This window comes from Diceros bicornis, chromosome 27 (assembly GCF_020826845.1).
Source record: "Diceros bicornis minor isolate mBicDic1 chromosome 27, mDicBic1.mat.cur, whole genome shotgun sequence".
NCBI classification, from domain to species: domain Eukaryota; kingdom Metazoa; phylum Chordata; class Mammalia; order Perissodactyla; family Rhinocerotidae; genus Diceros; species Diceros bicornis.
The window spans coordinates 29,894,705-29,910,046 of NC_080766.1; the positions used below are offsets into that span (position 1 = coordinate 29,894,705).

At 40.0% G+C, this 15,342-nt stretch overlaps 1 protein-coding gene across 3 annotated transcripts; it reads right to left on the minus strand.

Annotated features, from left to right (window-relative positions):
• Positions 1–351: 351 nt before the first annotated feature.
• LOC131392804 (RWD domain-containing protein 2B) lies at positions 352–13,911 on the minus strand. 3 transcript variants are annotated; one of them, XM_058522974.1, is made up of 8 exons: positions 13,774–13,911; positions 9,830–10,204; positions 8,778–8,952; positions 8,557–8,688; positions 3,538–3,764; positions 3,383–3,450; positions 2,896–3,258; positions 352–2,269 (listed from the first exon to the last, which is right to left on the minus strand). In XM_058522974.1, the coding sequence occupies exons 5-8, from the start codon at positions 3,742–3,744 to the stop codon at positions 2,035–2,037; spliced, it is 873 nt and encodes a 290-aa protein (XP_058378957.1). In that variant the 5' UTR covers positions 3,745–3,764; positions 8,557–8,688; positions 8,778–8,952; positions 9,830–10,204; positions 13,774–13,911; the 3' UTR covers positions 352–2,034. The 3 variants fall into 3 exon arrangements, with proteins under 3 accessions (XP_058378957.1, XP_058378955.1, XP_058378956.1); XM_058522972.1 differs by lacking the exon at positions 9,830–10,204; XM_058522973.1 differs by lacking the exons at positions 8,557–8,688; positions 8,778–8,952; positions 9,830–10,204 and having other exon boundaries at positions 353–2,269.
• Between the last annotated feature and the right edge of the window lie 1,431 nt (positions 13,912–15,342).

The following is a 15,342-nucleotide window of genomic DNA, read 5'->3' on the forward strand; positions in this document are numbered from 1 at the left end:
ATATAACAAGTATATAATCATTGGTAAAAGTCTAAAATAATTATATTGCCTACATTTAACTACAGTTCTTATAGCTTTTATTGTGTCTCTTACATTATACAATGTTGGCAGGACCATCTGACTTGCTGTTTGCTCTTTTGATGACTAATACTTTCATCCATTTTCAAAGGAATTTACTAGTCATGAGGTTGGAAAATCTGTACTTCTCTTGCTCACTGTTTAATAATCCAATGTCTAAATTTGACAGGTCTGTCTCAGGGAAGAAAACTTATAAAGCGACTTTATTGCCTTCCATGCTTTTATGTTAAACTTGTGATCTGTATATTTGTACATAGCAATGTGGTGTTTTTTATTAAAATAATGTATAAAGGCTAAAAAAGTTTTAGCAGTTTAGTCCAGCTAAAAGTAGTATGTACATCATCTCGCGCCTTTGGGGCCTCCAGGAATGTCAGATCCCATGCTCTGTAGGGTATTTCATCCAAATCTGGAAGTGGCTAGAGGAGTCAGAAACTCTAGATGAACAGCTGCTCCACCTGGCTGTGTGGTGGCAGCACAGGAAGGATGGCATTTCCAGGGCAACTGACTGGGCGATCAGGAGGTGGGCAGCAGGGAAGGAATCTGAGGAGGTACATAAGATTCACATCCAACATAGTGCTGTGCTATAAATACCATTCTGATTCTTATTTGTGTTTAACCACCTTTATATTTAAGATCTATCCACATTGCTTTGTTAGTTCTACTTTATTCCTTCTGACTTCTGCATAGTATTGCATAATATGTACCATATTGCACTTACTGATTCACTTAGTGATGGGTACATAGGTTGCCTCCAACTTTTTCCTAAGATAAACAGTGCACTGTGTGCCCTTCTGAACCCCGTAACTCTAACCGAGTCTGACTCTCCAAGGAATACCCAACACATGGTACCAACCTAAGTGCTAGCAATTAGTAAATATTTAATAAGCATTTCTGGAACTGATTTATGGAGAGCCTCAAAAACCAAGTCATGTGTTTATTTGACTCTAGGTCAGTGTGCTGAAAATCAATGTACAGAAAGCTACTTCCAGGATGAAAAATTTGTCAAAATCCAATTTGCCAAAAATAAATTCTCTAAATTACCAGTCTGATGATTTGCTAAGGCCTGTTAAAAAATTTGAGCTCTGCTGGTGCCTCAGCCTTCTGTGAGACGAGCCCAGGGGCAGAGGCAGAGCATAAGTATACAAAAATAGAGATGAACTGCAGACTCTGTTTAAGAAAACTTCACCTATTTGTGTATCAAATGGCTAGGGAAGATGCAAAATTAAAGCTTGGGGGAAAAAAGTCTATGTGGCAAACTAGCTTTCAAGTGCTAGTAACAGGCATAGAAATCTCAATAAAACTAGTTTTATGTCATAATTAGCTGTCTAGAGATAGGCAAGGGCTGGTGTTGGATCAGCAGCTCAGCAACATGGGGGACTGACATCTCTGTGGTTCTCTTGGTCCGTCCTTCCCTGGTGTTGAAAGGATACTGCAGCTCCAGCCACCACTTTGGTGTTTGTGGAAGAAAGAGGGAGAAGAGGTGCCCTAGCTGCATCTATCATTTTAATCCAGAAAGCAAAAGTTTTCCCTGAAGTCCCCTAGCCAGAGCTGTGTCCCAAGGCTACCCCTAGCTACAAGGGAGGCTAGGAGAGTGAGCATTTAGCTTTCCAGGTTCTTTAGTGGAGGCAGGGAAAGGGGAAGAGGGTTGGGAATGGGTGGCAAGTTGGACCACCAGAATTATCATCTTCAAGTATAATTAATTTCTCTTTCAACATGGGTAGTTTATATGTCAAGAAATTTCTATCAACAATTTTAAGATTATAATTTGAAACTCAGTTGTGCTTTCAATCATGACATTTTTAACAGATGCATTTCAGTTATACTACTTTTTCTCTTTTTTCCCCCTAACATTCTAGAATGAGACTAAAGTAAAATTACTTAGTCTTTCAAAAGAGAGTGGGGAAAAAATTAAAAGGCCAACAGTGACAAAACACTTTCAACTACTCCTCTGCTGAGTCACTGTCCTTCCACACCAAAGAACATCTGGAAAACGTCCCCACATCCTTTGGCATTTAAAAACTGATAAAGCTGACCAAAGTCCATGTGGTTTCCTCTGGCTCCATTAACATTGAACACCTTTTCTTCAAAAATTGAAAATTTTCTTTGTCTTTCCATTTCCTCATTTGTACCATCAAAAGGAATGTCTTCTCGATGGCGAATTAAAATTCTCTTCCAGTTTAATTTTCTGAGTCTGAAAAGAAATTTTCAAATAGAAATTTTGAAAATGTGTTGTGTATTCCCAGGCATGGAAAATAGAAGTTATAAAACAGATTTATCAATGCCTTTCCCTAGAAGTAAAGAAATCTATTCTTATCTCACAGGGATTTATTTTAATCAAATATGATTCTGGTCATAATCCCATCCCAATCTCATCTATTGCCATTATCTCTGCCTCATATCAGCATTTTAGAAATGTGGAAATTGCTGAACCTCAGATTCCTGAAGGGACATCTCAGAACCTCATTTAGGATATCACTAGAGAAATGAAAAGATTAGAACTCCCCTTGTTTCACAGAGTATATACACAGCTTACAGCATCACTAGATGAGGGAAGAATCAGATCCATGGAAATGGAGGGGATGGTACACAGCATCTTGGGCAGGGGCACGATGTAAGTTCTATTTACAGAACATCTCCTATGTGGACTGTGTCAGCTGAGGGAGTGATACTGACCAAATGCAACTTCTGTTTTATCCACTGACTTGATACTGAATCCCCATAAGATACAATCCCAGGGACATACTAATTTCCACATCTCTAGTGTCTTGTTTAGTACTAAAATTATTGACATGACACACAAAATTTGTGAAAGCAAACCTTGACCAGAATTCTTCACAGGCACTTTGTGGGCCTTCCACACAAACAACACCAGGTTTCCCAGGCATACTAAACCCCGATAGGGCAAGCTCCTTTGCCCACTCTAGAATATTCTTTCTTTTGTATTTGTTGTAGATGTGATGGCTATAGATCCAGAGTCTCGTGAGAATGAGATCGACTGGCTGGACTGTGCTTCCTGGAGCTGGGGAATGTGTGGTGTCTCTGCTGACGTAGCCAGAGGCATGCTCTCTAACCCACTCTGTGGCATTCAATATACAGACATCTCCGAGACAATTCTTTTGCAGGTATGTGGTCAGATCTGTGTTCAGCTGAGTCTGCTGGGATCTACTTAATGATATTGATCTGATGGAACAGATATGGGATAAAAAATTAAATAAATTTTCTTAGAACAGAAAACAAACTTGAGAACTGCTTTTATTCTCATATTAATTTTGACTTCTAATGTTGGCCAGTTTCTGTAACATACCTGACAGTAATTTCGGGCACAACTGCAGGGTATTTAAAGGGAAGAATACAGGCCAGAGAAAACATTACCTGAAAAAAAAAAAATAAGACAAATGCCCTAAGTGCTGTTTTAAGTCTTGACACGTTTTAATTCTTCCCAAAGCAAAATTGAATTACCACTGCTTCCTCAGATACTTCCAGGTTCATATTGATAGTAAAGTAAACTTTTGAAGATCGTCCCTCCATTGTCCTCTTTTCAATACAATCTTTCAGTTCTGCTAAAGCCAGCTGGTCATTTACGACAAGCTCATTCTCACCGGGGAACATACTGGCTAGCAGCTCTAACTCAGAGAGCTGGGCCTCTGCCTGCTCGGTCTCAGTCATTTTTGGATATCCGTAAGTTTCTAAGGAGGTAAGGAGAAGAGAGACAATTTACAAATACAATCTTGGGAGAACTCAATAGATCAATATGGGTACTTATTGAAAATGTATTTGATAGCTTCATAAAATATGAAATTTAATCAGAATATCTCCTCATTATTCCACATTCAGGTGTAATATCCTAAGGACTCAAAATATGGACCAATCCAGAGAGAGCCATAAAACTCGAATAATAACCAGGCACCAAATTCCTCTGTATCTAGAAAGTTGATCTGGCATCTTGAGCTATCACAGTGAGCAATTTCATTGAAGTAAACTAATTACGTAGTCAAAAGCCATATCAATGATATAGCTAGGAGAGAGGCTATAACTGGTTACCTTGGAAACCTAGAATGAACAGAATAAGTCAGAGGGTTATTTATGTGAGTGGTTAATTATGTTCTCTTGACAATATTTATTAGTTTAAAAAGCAGAAGAACATGAAACAGAGAAAATAAAAGCTAATTATCTCACAGCTCAAATAACGCATGTTAACCAAAAAAAAAAAAAAAGTACAAGGTTATAAAATTTAAATGGTAGAGGAAGATTAAAAAATGAAGATATAGTTTCCTGCTGATGGTCCCTTCCCCTGCCTGCCTAAGTCCCAGATCCAAGGCAAAGAGTTTTTGGGGTTTCAGAAACAGAAAACATTTTAAGCATTATACATATACATATATGGAAAATATATGCTGGTATAACATGTAAATAAATGTAGAGAGTGGGATACATAATTAAAGTGTATGCATAAAAGATCATATATACATATCTTTTTTCCCCATCTCCTGTATCCCTTCCCCTCCAAATATATTTTGGAGATTTATTCTTTGTCAGCACAGAGTGATCCCATTCTTTCTAGTGGTTGACTGTCATACTGAATCATGTAGATATGTCATAATTTATTGCATTCTTTACCTATTGATGGGAACTTGGGTTGTTTCCACATTTTTTCTCTTATGAACATTTATATAATGGAAGCTCTTTTTATATATACAGTTTGGTGAACTTTGAATACTGTACATTCAAGGATAAGTTTGTAGAGGTTGGATCAATAGGTACAACAGTTTAAATTTTGGTACATATTGCCAACTTACCTTCCAGAAAGTTGCCACACAGAAGTTTAAAATTTTTACATAGTCCCTTCCTTTTTAAAAACAATTCTTAATACAGTCTTTTTATGGTGTTTTGTGTCTATGTGTGCCATTCATGAGTTTTTATTTTTAAGTAAGCAAACTCATCAACCTTTTCTTTTATAGCTTCTGGACTTTGAATCTTTGTTAGAAAAGTCTTCCCCACTCCAAAGTTATAAAGGTTACTGAGATGCTAATCAAAATAGGACTTTTTTATTTTTAGAATTTAATAAATTGATTTTAATTTTACTTGCAAGAAGAAGTATGGGGACTTGTGATAAAACATGGAGGCTGAGCACATGTATTTATTTCCCTTTCTCTCTGTAACCCCCATTAAAATGAGAGTAAACAAATAAATTCTCAAAGAGAAAGGGAGAGAAAATAACAGATAAAAGCTGTCAACAAAATTTTGGAAGATGGAAAGGGGTAATAACTAACTTAGATTTCAGCTTTCTTCCCTCTATTAACTGCTTGGTCAGGTGGGGAGGGGAGCTGCAGAACTTCAGAAAGGCTCAGAACTGTCAGCACCAGGTACCTTGGAAACCAGTGGTGTGGTATCCAGTAGAAAACATGAATTTGTTGAAAGTTTAGAGTCTAAACTTTAACTAGTCTGTAGTTCAGGGTTTCTCAATCTCAGCACTATTGACATTTTGGACCAGATAATTCTTTGTGTGTGTGTGTGTGTGTGTGTGTGTGTGTGTGTGTGTGTGTCAATCTCTGTCTTTTAATTATAATATTTAGACATTTATATTTAATGCAATTATTGATATGTTAGGGCTTAAGTCAACCATTTTATTTTCTGTTTGTTTTCTATGTTTTTCACTTCTTTGTTTTCTTTTCCCTGCCTTTTTGTGGGTTGCAAATATTTTGGAATTCCATTTTGATTGATCTATAATGTTTTTGCATGTATTTCTTTTCATAGCTTTTTTAGTGGTTACTCTAAATACTATATATATATATGCACACAAATCTATATAGCTTATCACAATCTACTGGTGTCATATTTTACCAGTGTCAGTGAAATATAGAAACCTTATGTCACTTTACCTTCCCCCATTTATAATATAATGATCTTAAAATTTTCTTCTACAAACATTTAGAACCACAACAGTGTTATAATTTTTGCTTCAACCATCAAATATGATTTAGAAAACTCAAGAGAAGGAAAGCCCATTTTATCTACTCATATTTTTGCTCATTCATGATATTTCTTCCATAATTATTCCTTTATTGTTTCTTTTCAGTTTAGAGAACTTCCTTTAGCCATTCTTTTAGGGTAGGTGTGCTGGTGACAAATTCTCTTAGTTTTCCTTCATCCTAGAATATCTTGATTTCCCCTTCATTCCTGAAGGATATTCTCACTGGATATAGTATTCTGGGTTGATAGTTCTTTACTTTCAGCACTTGAAAAATATTATGCCTCTTCCTTCTGGCCTCCATAGTGTCTCATGAGAAATACTCTCTTATTTGAATTGTTTTCCCTTATAGCCAAGGTTCATTTCTCTCTTGCTGCTTTCAAGATTTTTTTGTCTTTAGTTTTCAGAGGTTTGACTATGATATGTCTTGATGTGGATTTCTTTGGGTTCATCCTCTTTGACGTTTTGTTCAGCTTCTTGAATCTGTTTATGCCTTTTGTCAAATTTGAGAAATCAGCCATTATTTCTTCAAGTACTTTTTCAGCTCAGTCCTCTTTCTCCTCTCCTTCTGGAATAACATGGATGTTAGATCTTTTGTTATAGTCCCACATGTCCCTAAAACTCTTGTTTGTTTATTTATTTTTAATCTCTCTCTAATTTCTCTCTGTTGTTCAGATTGGGTAATTTCTATTGTTGTATTTTCCAGTTTACTGCTTCTTTCCTCTGTCATCTTCCTTCTGCTGTTGAGTTCATCTAAGGTATTTTTAATTTTGGTTATTGTATTTTTCAGTTCTAACGTTTCCATTTGGTTCTTCTTTATATCTTCTATTTCTTTAATGAGGTTCTATGAAAAACATTTGCTTCAAATGTGTTTTGTAATTGCTCATTGAAAATTTTTATGATCGGTGTTTAAAAATCTTTGTCAGATAATTCTACCGTCTCTGTCATCCAGGCATTGGCATCTATTGATTGTCTTTTCTCATTTAGTTTGAGATCTTCCTTGTTCTTGGTATAACTAGTGATTTTTTATTGAAACCTGGACATTTTGGGTATTATGTTATGAGACTCTGGATATTATTTATATGTTTCATTTTTGTATGGTTTTTCTGATAATGCTCCAGGAGGGAAAGAGGAGGGTGCTGCCTCATTACTGCCAGGTGAGGGAGAAGTCCAGGTTCCCTACTCAGCTTCTGTTGACATCTGAGGTGAGCAGATGAGGGGAGGGAGCTCTTCATTATTGCTGGGTGAGGATAAGAGTTCCAGCTCCACTGGAGGCTTCTGTGAATATCTCCCTGGCTGAGAGGAGTAAGAGCGCCTCATTATTGGTCCCTAGGTGGCCTCCACTGCCACCTTGGTGAGGGGTGGCTTTGTTAATGCTAGGTGGTGGTGAAAGTTCTGACTTACCACTAGGCTTCTCTGACACCACCCCAGCAGGATGAAGGAGGGCTCCCTTGTTATTGCTGCACTAGGGTAGAAGTACAGGCTCCCCATGTGGTCTGACATGGACCTGACATGGATCTGACACTGAGACTGTGGTGAAGTCGATATTACTGCTTGGTGGGGAGGAAAGTCCTGGGTCCCTAATCAGACTTTTTTGACACCTTCCTGACAAGGGGTGGGCATTGAGGTGCTTGTTACAGATCAGTGAAGGTGGACTCGAGGTTCCCTTTGCTGGTGTGGATGGGAGAGAGGCCACAGTGTTTTCTGTGGTATTTGCCTGATGTAGACCAATTATTATCCAAATGTTTTCTGTTGTGCTGGGCTGCATCTTCTTTGGTACTTTATTAGAGAAAGCAGGCTTTTGTTGGGGCTTAAAAAATTTTTTTTTTTGGTTTGTACCCTTGGTATTTCTGGGTTGCTGCTTCTTCAGTGTCAAGCTTGGGATATTTGTGGCAAAAAAGAATACCCAGGGAAGGGATGACCACATCCTTCCTTGAGTTCCAAGGTCCTTAGCTGGTCTGCCTTCTTCTCTCCACTTTTCAGGGTCTTTTTGTAGTTGTTTTATATATAGTGTCCAGAATTCTTAGTTGTACTTTGAAGGAAGGATAGGTAAAATACGTCTACTTGGTTGTCCCAAAAGTGGAAGTCCGCCCCAACACGATATTTTTAATTTATCAAGTTAGCATTAAAAAAAAAAAAAGTAAAAAAAAAAAGAGCTAATGTCTGGTAATTGCCATAGGGGAAAAAGTTGCTATAAGGAAAACTGATCTAAAAATTCCAATTGTATGAAGCTAACTTAAAGAAAAAGTAAGACAGTGTATAAAAATGTGTTTGTAAGGATGTTCAATGCTTATTGTTTATAATAAGAAAAAAATCAGAAATGACAAATGTTCAGCAACAGAAAACTATTTAAATAAATATAAATAAATATACAAACAGTAGAATATTATAATATAATTAAAAAATGTATATTGATATCGATGTTCATGATATATGGTTACCTAAAAGTGTAGATTGTAGAACAATATAAATAATTATGATGCTACTATTCGTTCTTATACCATCACACATACCTGAAAAAAGTCAGCAAGAGAATTCACCAAACTATTAACAGTTGGCTAAATGTGGGTAGAGGGAAGGACTTTCACTTTTTAATTCATATGCTTCTACATGGTTTGAAGTTTCATGATTAGCATGTAGTACTTCTAAATTCAGCAGAAAAAAAGAAGGGTTACACTTCTGAAAAGAAAAAAAAGAACTTGATCCCATTGTTCCAAAGGAAAACATGGCTTACCTTCTCAAAAAGAATTTACTCTGTGAAATCAAACACCAATATTTAGGTTAGTGGAGTCTCCATGAAATTCTTTCTCATCTTTCATACAGGTTTATTGAACAGCTACTATATGTAGAGCTTCATCATTCATTCCTTCCTGAAGCTTTCTATTTAGTTTGAGGATCAAGACGTATATCTGATGAGATAGACAACAATGAAGATAGAAGGCTAAGTGTTAAATGACAGTATAGGTATTATCATGGGGATTAAGATGAGAGCATGATCACAGACATGGGCCATCAGGAAAGATTTGAGGAAGGTGGAAGGATCTGAGTTGAGCCTTGAAGGAAGGGTAAGCCTTAGCCAAGTGGAGGAGGAGGATAGTGGGGAGAGAGAAGAAAGGTCTGCGAGGCAGGAAAACAAAAGAAAAATAGCCCAGACCTGAACCTGTCCCTTCCTCAAAACCCCAACTACCAAGGCCTATTTCAGGGCCTGATCATTTGGATTATTTTCTCTTGTGCTGGTTATTTCTGTTTGTCCCCTGAACTCATTCTTGATGATTCTTTTCCCTGCCCTGGCCTCTGGACAGCTGACCTCCTCAGCCTACAGCACTCGACTCTTCTGACTTGCTCGTGGTTGGGTTCAGCCAATGCTCTGGGAGGAAGTGGGAGGATGGGAGGAGAAGGAGGCCAAGGTATTTCCTCTCTACTCCTTCCCTGCTTTGGGGGGATTCTGACAATGGCTGTGACCTCCTAAGACCACGGCTCCTGCAGGCAGCCCTTCTTCCTCAGCTCCAGCAGAACCTCAGGCCTAGGTGTAGTCATGGTTCCTTTAAATCTGGCCATGCTTCTGTAAATAGCCCCTTTATTAAACAGTCTCTTCAAAGTTTCAAAGTTGAGTGTATATCTATTTCCTTCCATAACCTTAACTCCTTTTACCTGGACCCTGCCTCTAATGTCTCTCCATCAACTCGTGCTCCACCTTGCCAAGCTGATCGTACACAGTGTCTAATATAAGTATACCAAGACAAGCAAGAGAGTACCAACTATCTATCAGGAAAAAGTTCAGATAACCTGTGATTGGGCAACAGTGTTGCAGTCTGAGACAATGGAGTGGGACATGTTAGGTTCCCATAGGAGGAAGGCAAGCTTGCTGATGACCCTGACAGCTACTCATGGAGTGAATTTAACCCAGTTCAAAATCTGGTTAGTTTCACAGACTCAGTAGCATGAAATGCCAGCACAGTGAGAGTGGATCCACTTCGCAAAGGCTGCCTTGCATGATCCATTATCAGGCCCTCTAGGAACAGGTTTCTCCCTTTATTCAAGTCGTCTTTATTTCATCCAATATAGTTGGATCATTTCTTTAATATCAGAAAATGGTATTTGGTCAACAGTTTAGCTCATTCGCTGTGTGGTACTTTTAAACAGCAAAAAACGTTCTTCCACCTAAAAAGAAATGCAATTACTCACAGGTGACATATCCATAACTGCAATGGGTCCTGTCAAAAGCACATCAAGGATTATGGGAATGACTAAATGTGGTGGGGTGTTGAATTCATTGGGATTAACTGGACACAAGTCAGGAAAATATGAAGCACTCTTGCACATGTTGGGCTGTCTCCACATATCAGTGTATAAATCAATGCTGACCCTTCGTTCCTAATCTCAGTGCATTTTCAACTGATGTCCTTAAAACACTGTTTACCAGGGTGTCAATGCCATGGTGGGGAAAAAAAAATGCACAAAGCATTTTGTGGTTAAATATGTTTGTAATCATCATAAAGCAATTCAAACTGGTCCTATTTTATCAATTTGTATCAACAACAAAATATGAGTTATCTTGCAGGGGCAATGAGCACAAACTGCAAGTCATATAGGTGGAGCATGTGCAGAAGATGGAAACCTTGTCCTCAGATGACCTCGAGATGCCTAGGAACCAAAAGTTCCCTAACTACAGAACCCAAAGTAATGGGAAAGCGGCATGGGGAACTTCATAAGAAGCTAGGGGTCCCTTGAGTTTTAGCACACTGGATTTATAAGATCCTTGCGCTCCCACCATCCAATCAGATTCTGCCAAGCCAGTATTTTGCATAACTGCTCCCACTCCCAACTCCTTAAAAGTCTGTCCCCACTTCAGCTTGGGGAGACAGATTTGAGCCCTGCGTCCTGTCTACTTGCTGGTCGACCTTGCAATAAAGCTCTTTCTTCTCTCAAAAGCAGTTGCCATAGTATTGCTTTTATGCACATCACACAGCAAGCCCTTGATGGTTAAAAAGTACTTGAAATGCTGAATGACACCAAGTTCAACAGGTTTCTTTCTTTCTTTCTTTTTTTTGTTTGGTGAGGAAGATTAGTTCTGAGCTAACATCTGTTGCCAATCCTTCTCTTTTTGCTGAGGAAGATTGGCCCTGAGCTAACCTCCGTGCCCGTCTTCCTCTACTTTATACGGGACGTTGCCATAGCATGGCTTGATAAGCAGTGCGTCAGTCCACACCCAGATCGGAACCCATGAACCCCCGGCCGCCAAAGTGGAGCATGTGAACTTCACTGCTGTGCCACTGGGCTGATCCCTCAACAGGTTTCTTTAGGGTGACCATGGGTCATCCTATTGTCCTGACTGGCTTATTTGGACAATAAATTATACAGGCACACTTTTTGTGTGACTTCTCAGAGTCTTTATTGTTAGATCCCAATACACACTGTGAATTTCTAAGAAGAGGGTTTAGTTTGCAAAGTATCCCAAACCTATCTGACCCCAGAACATTTTTTTCCAGACCCAATGATATTAGCTCTCCTCTCCACAGAACAGGAATCCCTGCTTTGTCATCTAGCCACCCCAATTTAAGTAGTTAAGTATTGCCAAAGCTACCCACCATCTTCATTTTGAGTCCTTTTCAAATTTCTGTTAGAGCTGCAAACACTCCTCCCTCCTTTAAACACAATGTTTTCTTTACTAACCAGTGACTTCACATAATTTTATATCCTACTATTTCAACTTGACATTCTAACTTAAGCATTTGCTCTGTTATTTAAAAAAATCTTCATAAATATTTAAAATTCCTGGACTTATTGGAATTCCATAAATATCTTTTCTAGTCTGTTTTGGAGTTGAGGAATCTAAGAAACAACTCGTTAGATGGTTATTAGAGGAAATGAATTGACTTTGGTTTTAGATCATAGTGGTTTAAGCATGCACTCTGTTACCAGACTGCCAAGGTACCACTTACCAACTGTGTGAATCTAGGCAGGTGGCTTAATTTCTCTGTGCCTCATCTCCCCATCTCCAAAATGAGAGTGACAGGGTTGCCATGATGATTAAATGAGGATGTGTGGAAAGTGCTTAAAACAGTGCCTGGCAACAGAATCAGTGCTATAAAAGTGCTTGTTATTATTATGGGTCATTCATTCAATAAATGTTTCTTGAGTACCTATTGCATGTCAAGCATTGTCCTTGGCACTAAGACTATAATATGAACAAAAGGAACAAAAAATCTCTGCTGTCGTAGAGATTTTATCTAGCGGGAGAAGACCATGACAACAAAAACAAATACATATGTGTATTGGATAACTTATGAAGACTGAAGATAAGGAGCAAGTGGGAGGGCTGGTTCGATTTTACGAGGGATGGTCAGGGATGACCTCTCTGCTAAGGTGACTGTAGGGAAGAGATTGTAGGCACTGAAGAAGGAAGCCATGTGCTTATCTGGACACAGAGTTTTCCAGGCAAAAGGTACAGATTCAAAGGCCTTGGGGCAGGAGGGTGCTAGGCCAGGTGGCTAGAGCCAAGTGAGCCTGGGGCAGTGTCTCCTAACCTGTTTCAGGAGACAAAGTTAGAGAGGAAAAATGTGGCGGTTTATGTTGGGACTCACAGGGCATGGCCAGGACTTTGGAATTTATCCTGACTGATAGGGAAGGTCCCTGGAGGGGTTTGACTTACTTATGAAGATGCCCAGGCTTCCTGCTGTTAACAGTGGAGGGGAACAAGGATGAAAGCAGAGAGACCAGGTGGGTACTACAATGACATAAGGAGGGACGACAGTGGCTTGGATTAGGGTGTGATGGTCGAGGCGGAGAGCAACGTTCACATTCTGGACATGAGAGGAGAACCAACAGGATTTACTGATGAAATATACGTGATAGGTAAGAATGACTCCAGTGCTTTGAGAAACTGGAAGGATGGATTTGCCATTTATTTAATGGGGAAGATGGTAGAAACATGAAGCTTGGTTTTAGAGATTCTAAGTAGTGAAGTGCCTACTAAGACACCTATTAAGTACAGATGTCCAGCAGGCAGTTGGACGTACAAATATGGAGTTTATAAGCGATCCAGCTGGAGCTGTAACGTTGGGAGTTATCAGCATTTATTTAGAGGCATGTTTGTCTGGTCACCCAGGGAGTGAATGAAGTTGGGAGAAGGCCCCATTGAGTTTGGAAGTCCGGAAGATGAAATGGAATCAGCAAAGAAGTTTGGGACCAAGCGACCTGTGGGCGGACAACTACGGGAGTGACGTCACAAGGCAGTTATTTATTTGTCAAACTACTTTCGTAGATGAGATTTTAATCCCAAAAAAAAAAAAAACCAACATTTAAGATTTCAGTGCAAAAAAAAACCCTTTTCTGACTCAAGATTTCACTGAATGCTGTAAGAACGTATGAGGAAACTTGAGTTTCCAGAGTGGAATCATTCTTTTTCCTTGCAGATTTTTTTTTTTTTTTAAAGAGCCGAGCCTGTCTGGGCTGCCCAAGTCCTGACACTCAGAAAGTTGCCAGGGCCCACTACAGAAGCCCGGCGCGCAGGCGCTGTCGCCCCTAACAACTGACAGGGCATTGGGGGTCGGGGGGAATCCCTGGCTGTGGGCGGCGCCAGGAAACTCCGACGCCAGCTCTAACCAATGAGCGGAGCGCAGCGCGTGGGGAGGCGGGGCCGGCACATCGTCAAGTTCTCGAATGTCCAACAGGCAGCGACAGCGTGGGAGACCCCCAGGCCTGCTGGGCACCGGTGCACAGAGACTCACCTGGAGCCACGGACCCCGTCGTGCTGTAACCCCGGGTTTCCTGGCAGCACTGACAGCTCAATTCTCATCCAGAGGGAGCCTCGAACTGTAGGACTAGGCAACCTGACGCCCACAAACCGCTCCCGCAAGGCGGCCCCGGACTAACGAGAAAGTGCCCTCCCCGGGTGGCGCATGCGCGCTCGCGGGCCGCACGTCCCGGAAGCCCGAGCGGCAGCGACCTCTTGGTCGCGGGATGCGTTGGTGCGACGGGGTTCCTTAGCCCTACAACGTTCTCAGTTGCAGAGATTTTATTCTACCCCATTGGCATTTCCTGGCTACTGCTACTGTCAGGGAGAAGTATAGCCAGCACAGTTTCCTCGGTCAAGGAATGGTCCATTAAAGTAACGCTCCTCAGGTTCGAACTTGCGGAGGAATCATTCGGGGATCTTGGTATAATGCAGATCGGGATTCGGTAGGTGCCGGTGGGGTCCCATATTCTGCGTTCCTAAGATCTTCCCACGCAGTAGCGATGCTGCTGGTCCCTGAAGGACACTGAGTAACAAGGCATTTGGGAGGAGTGAGCATGATTGGTGGCCATGTCGACCTTAGGAAGGACCCTGTGCATGCACAGAAATTTATCCCGGCTAATAAAAGGGCAGTTTGAAGGCGACTCCAACAGGAGAGTTATTAGCAGTGTTTTTCTTCGATATCTAAATACACGCAATGCACTTTTTTCTTTATGTTACATATTCATTTTAGAAATCTAATCAGTAAGATGTTTGTAAACACTGATATTCATTGGTATCAGGTATTATTGCTAACTTCCACAACCTTTCTTTTTTTTTTACAACAACAAGATTAGTACATAGGTCTTCATAGCTACATCTTCTACTTGGTGTTTTGTGAGCATTTTTCAATGTAATTAAACATCTACTTTTTTGTCCAACTTTTATGAAAAATTGCAAGTATACAGCAAAGTTGAGAAAATTTTGCAGTGGAGCAGGTCTAAAGGGAAGGAGGAGGGGGGATTTTGCTCCCCAGGGACATTTGGTAATGTCAAAAAACATCTTGGGTTGTCATAACTGGAAGGGTGCTTCTGGCGTCTCATGAGTAGAGCCCATGGATGCTGTGCAACTTCATACAATGCACAGGACATCCCCCTACAACAAAGAATTTATTGGTCCATAGTGTCCATAGTCCTGAGGTTAAGAAACCGACCTAGACACTATCATAACATTTTACTGGACCAGCTTTGTCATATATCTACTCCATCCATCAATCCATCTGTTTTGATGCAATTCTAAGTAAATTGCAGACATGAGTATACTTCTCCCTAAGTACTTCAGCATAACATTAGGAGTCAAACTATTTAGGTTTTTCTTTTGAAGTAAAAATGAAATGCACATCTTAAATGTATATTTGATAAGTTTTGACAAATGCATAGACCTGTGTAACTCAAACCCTATTAAGATATAGAACATTACCAGCACCCCAGAAAGTTCCTTCATGCTCCTTCCCAGTCAGTCCCCAGCCAAGCCAGCAAAAATAGTTTTGCCTGTTCTAGAACTTCATATGGATGGAATTACACAG

What these genes read in the sequence shown, in the direction of transcription:
- LOC131392804 (XM_058522972.1), bottom strand. Translation starts at nt 3,744, where the DNA reads ATGACTGAGACCGAGCAGGCAGAGGCCCAGCTCTCTGAGTTAGAGCTG. An exon ending in GTGCCCGAAATTACTGTCAG is followed by an intron (nt 3,259 to 3,382) that starts GTATGTTACAGA and finishes CTGTTCCATCAG; the next exon opens with ATCAATATCATTAAGTAGAT. An exon ending in TGTGAAGAATTCTGGTCAAG is followed by an intron (nt 2,270 to 2,895) that starts GTTTGCTTTCAC and finishes ATTTCTTTTCAG; the next exon opens with ACTCAGAAAATTAAACTGGA.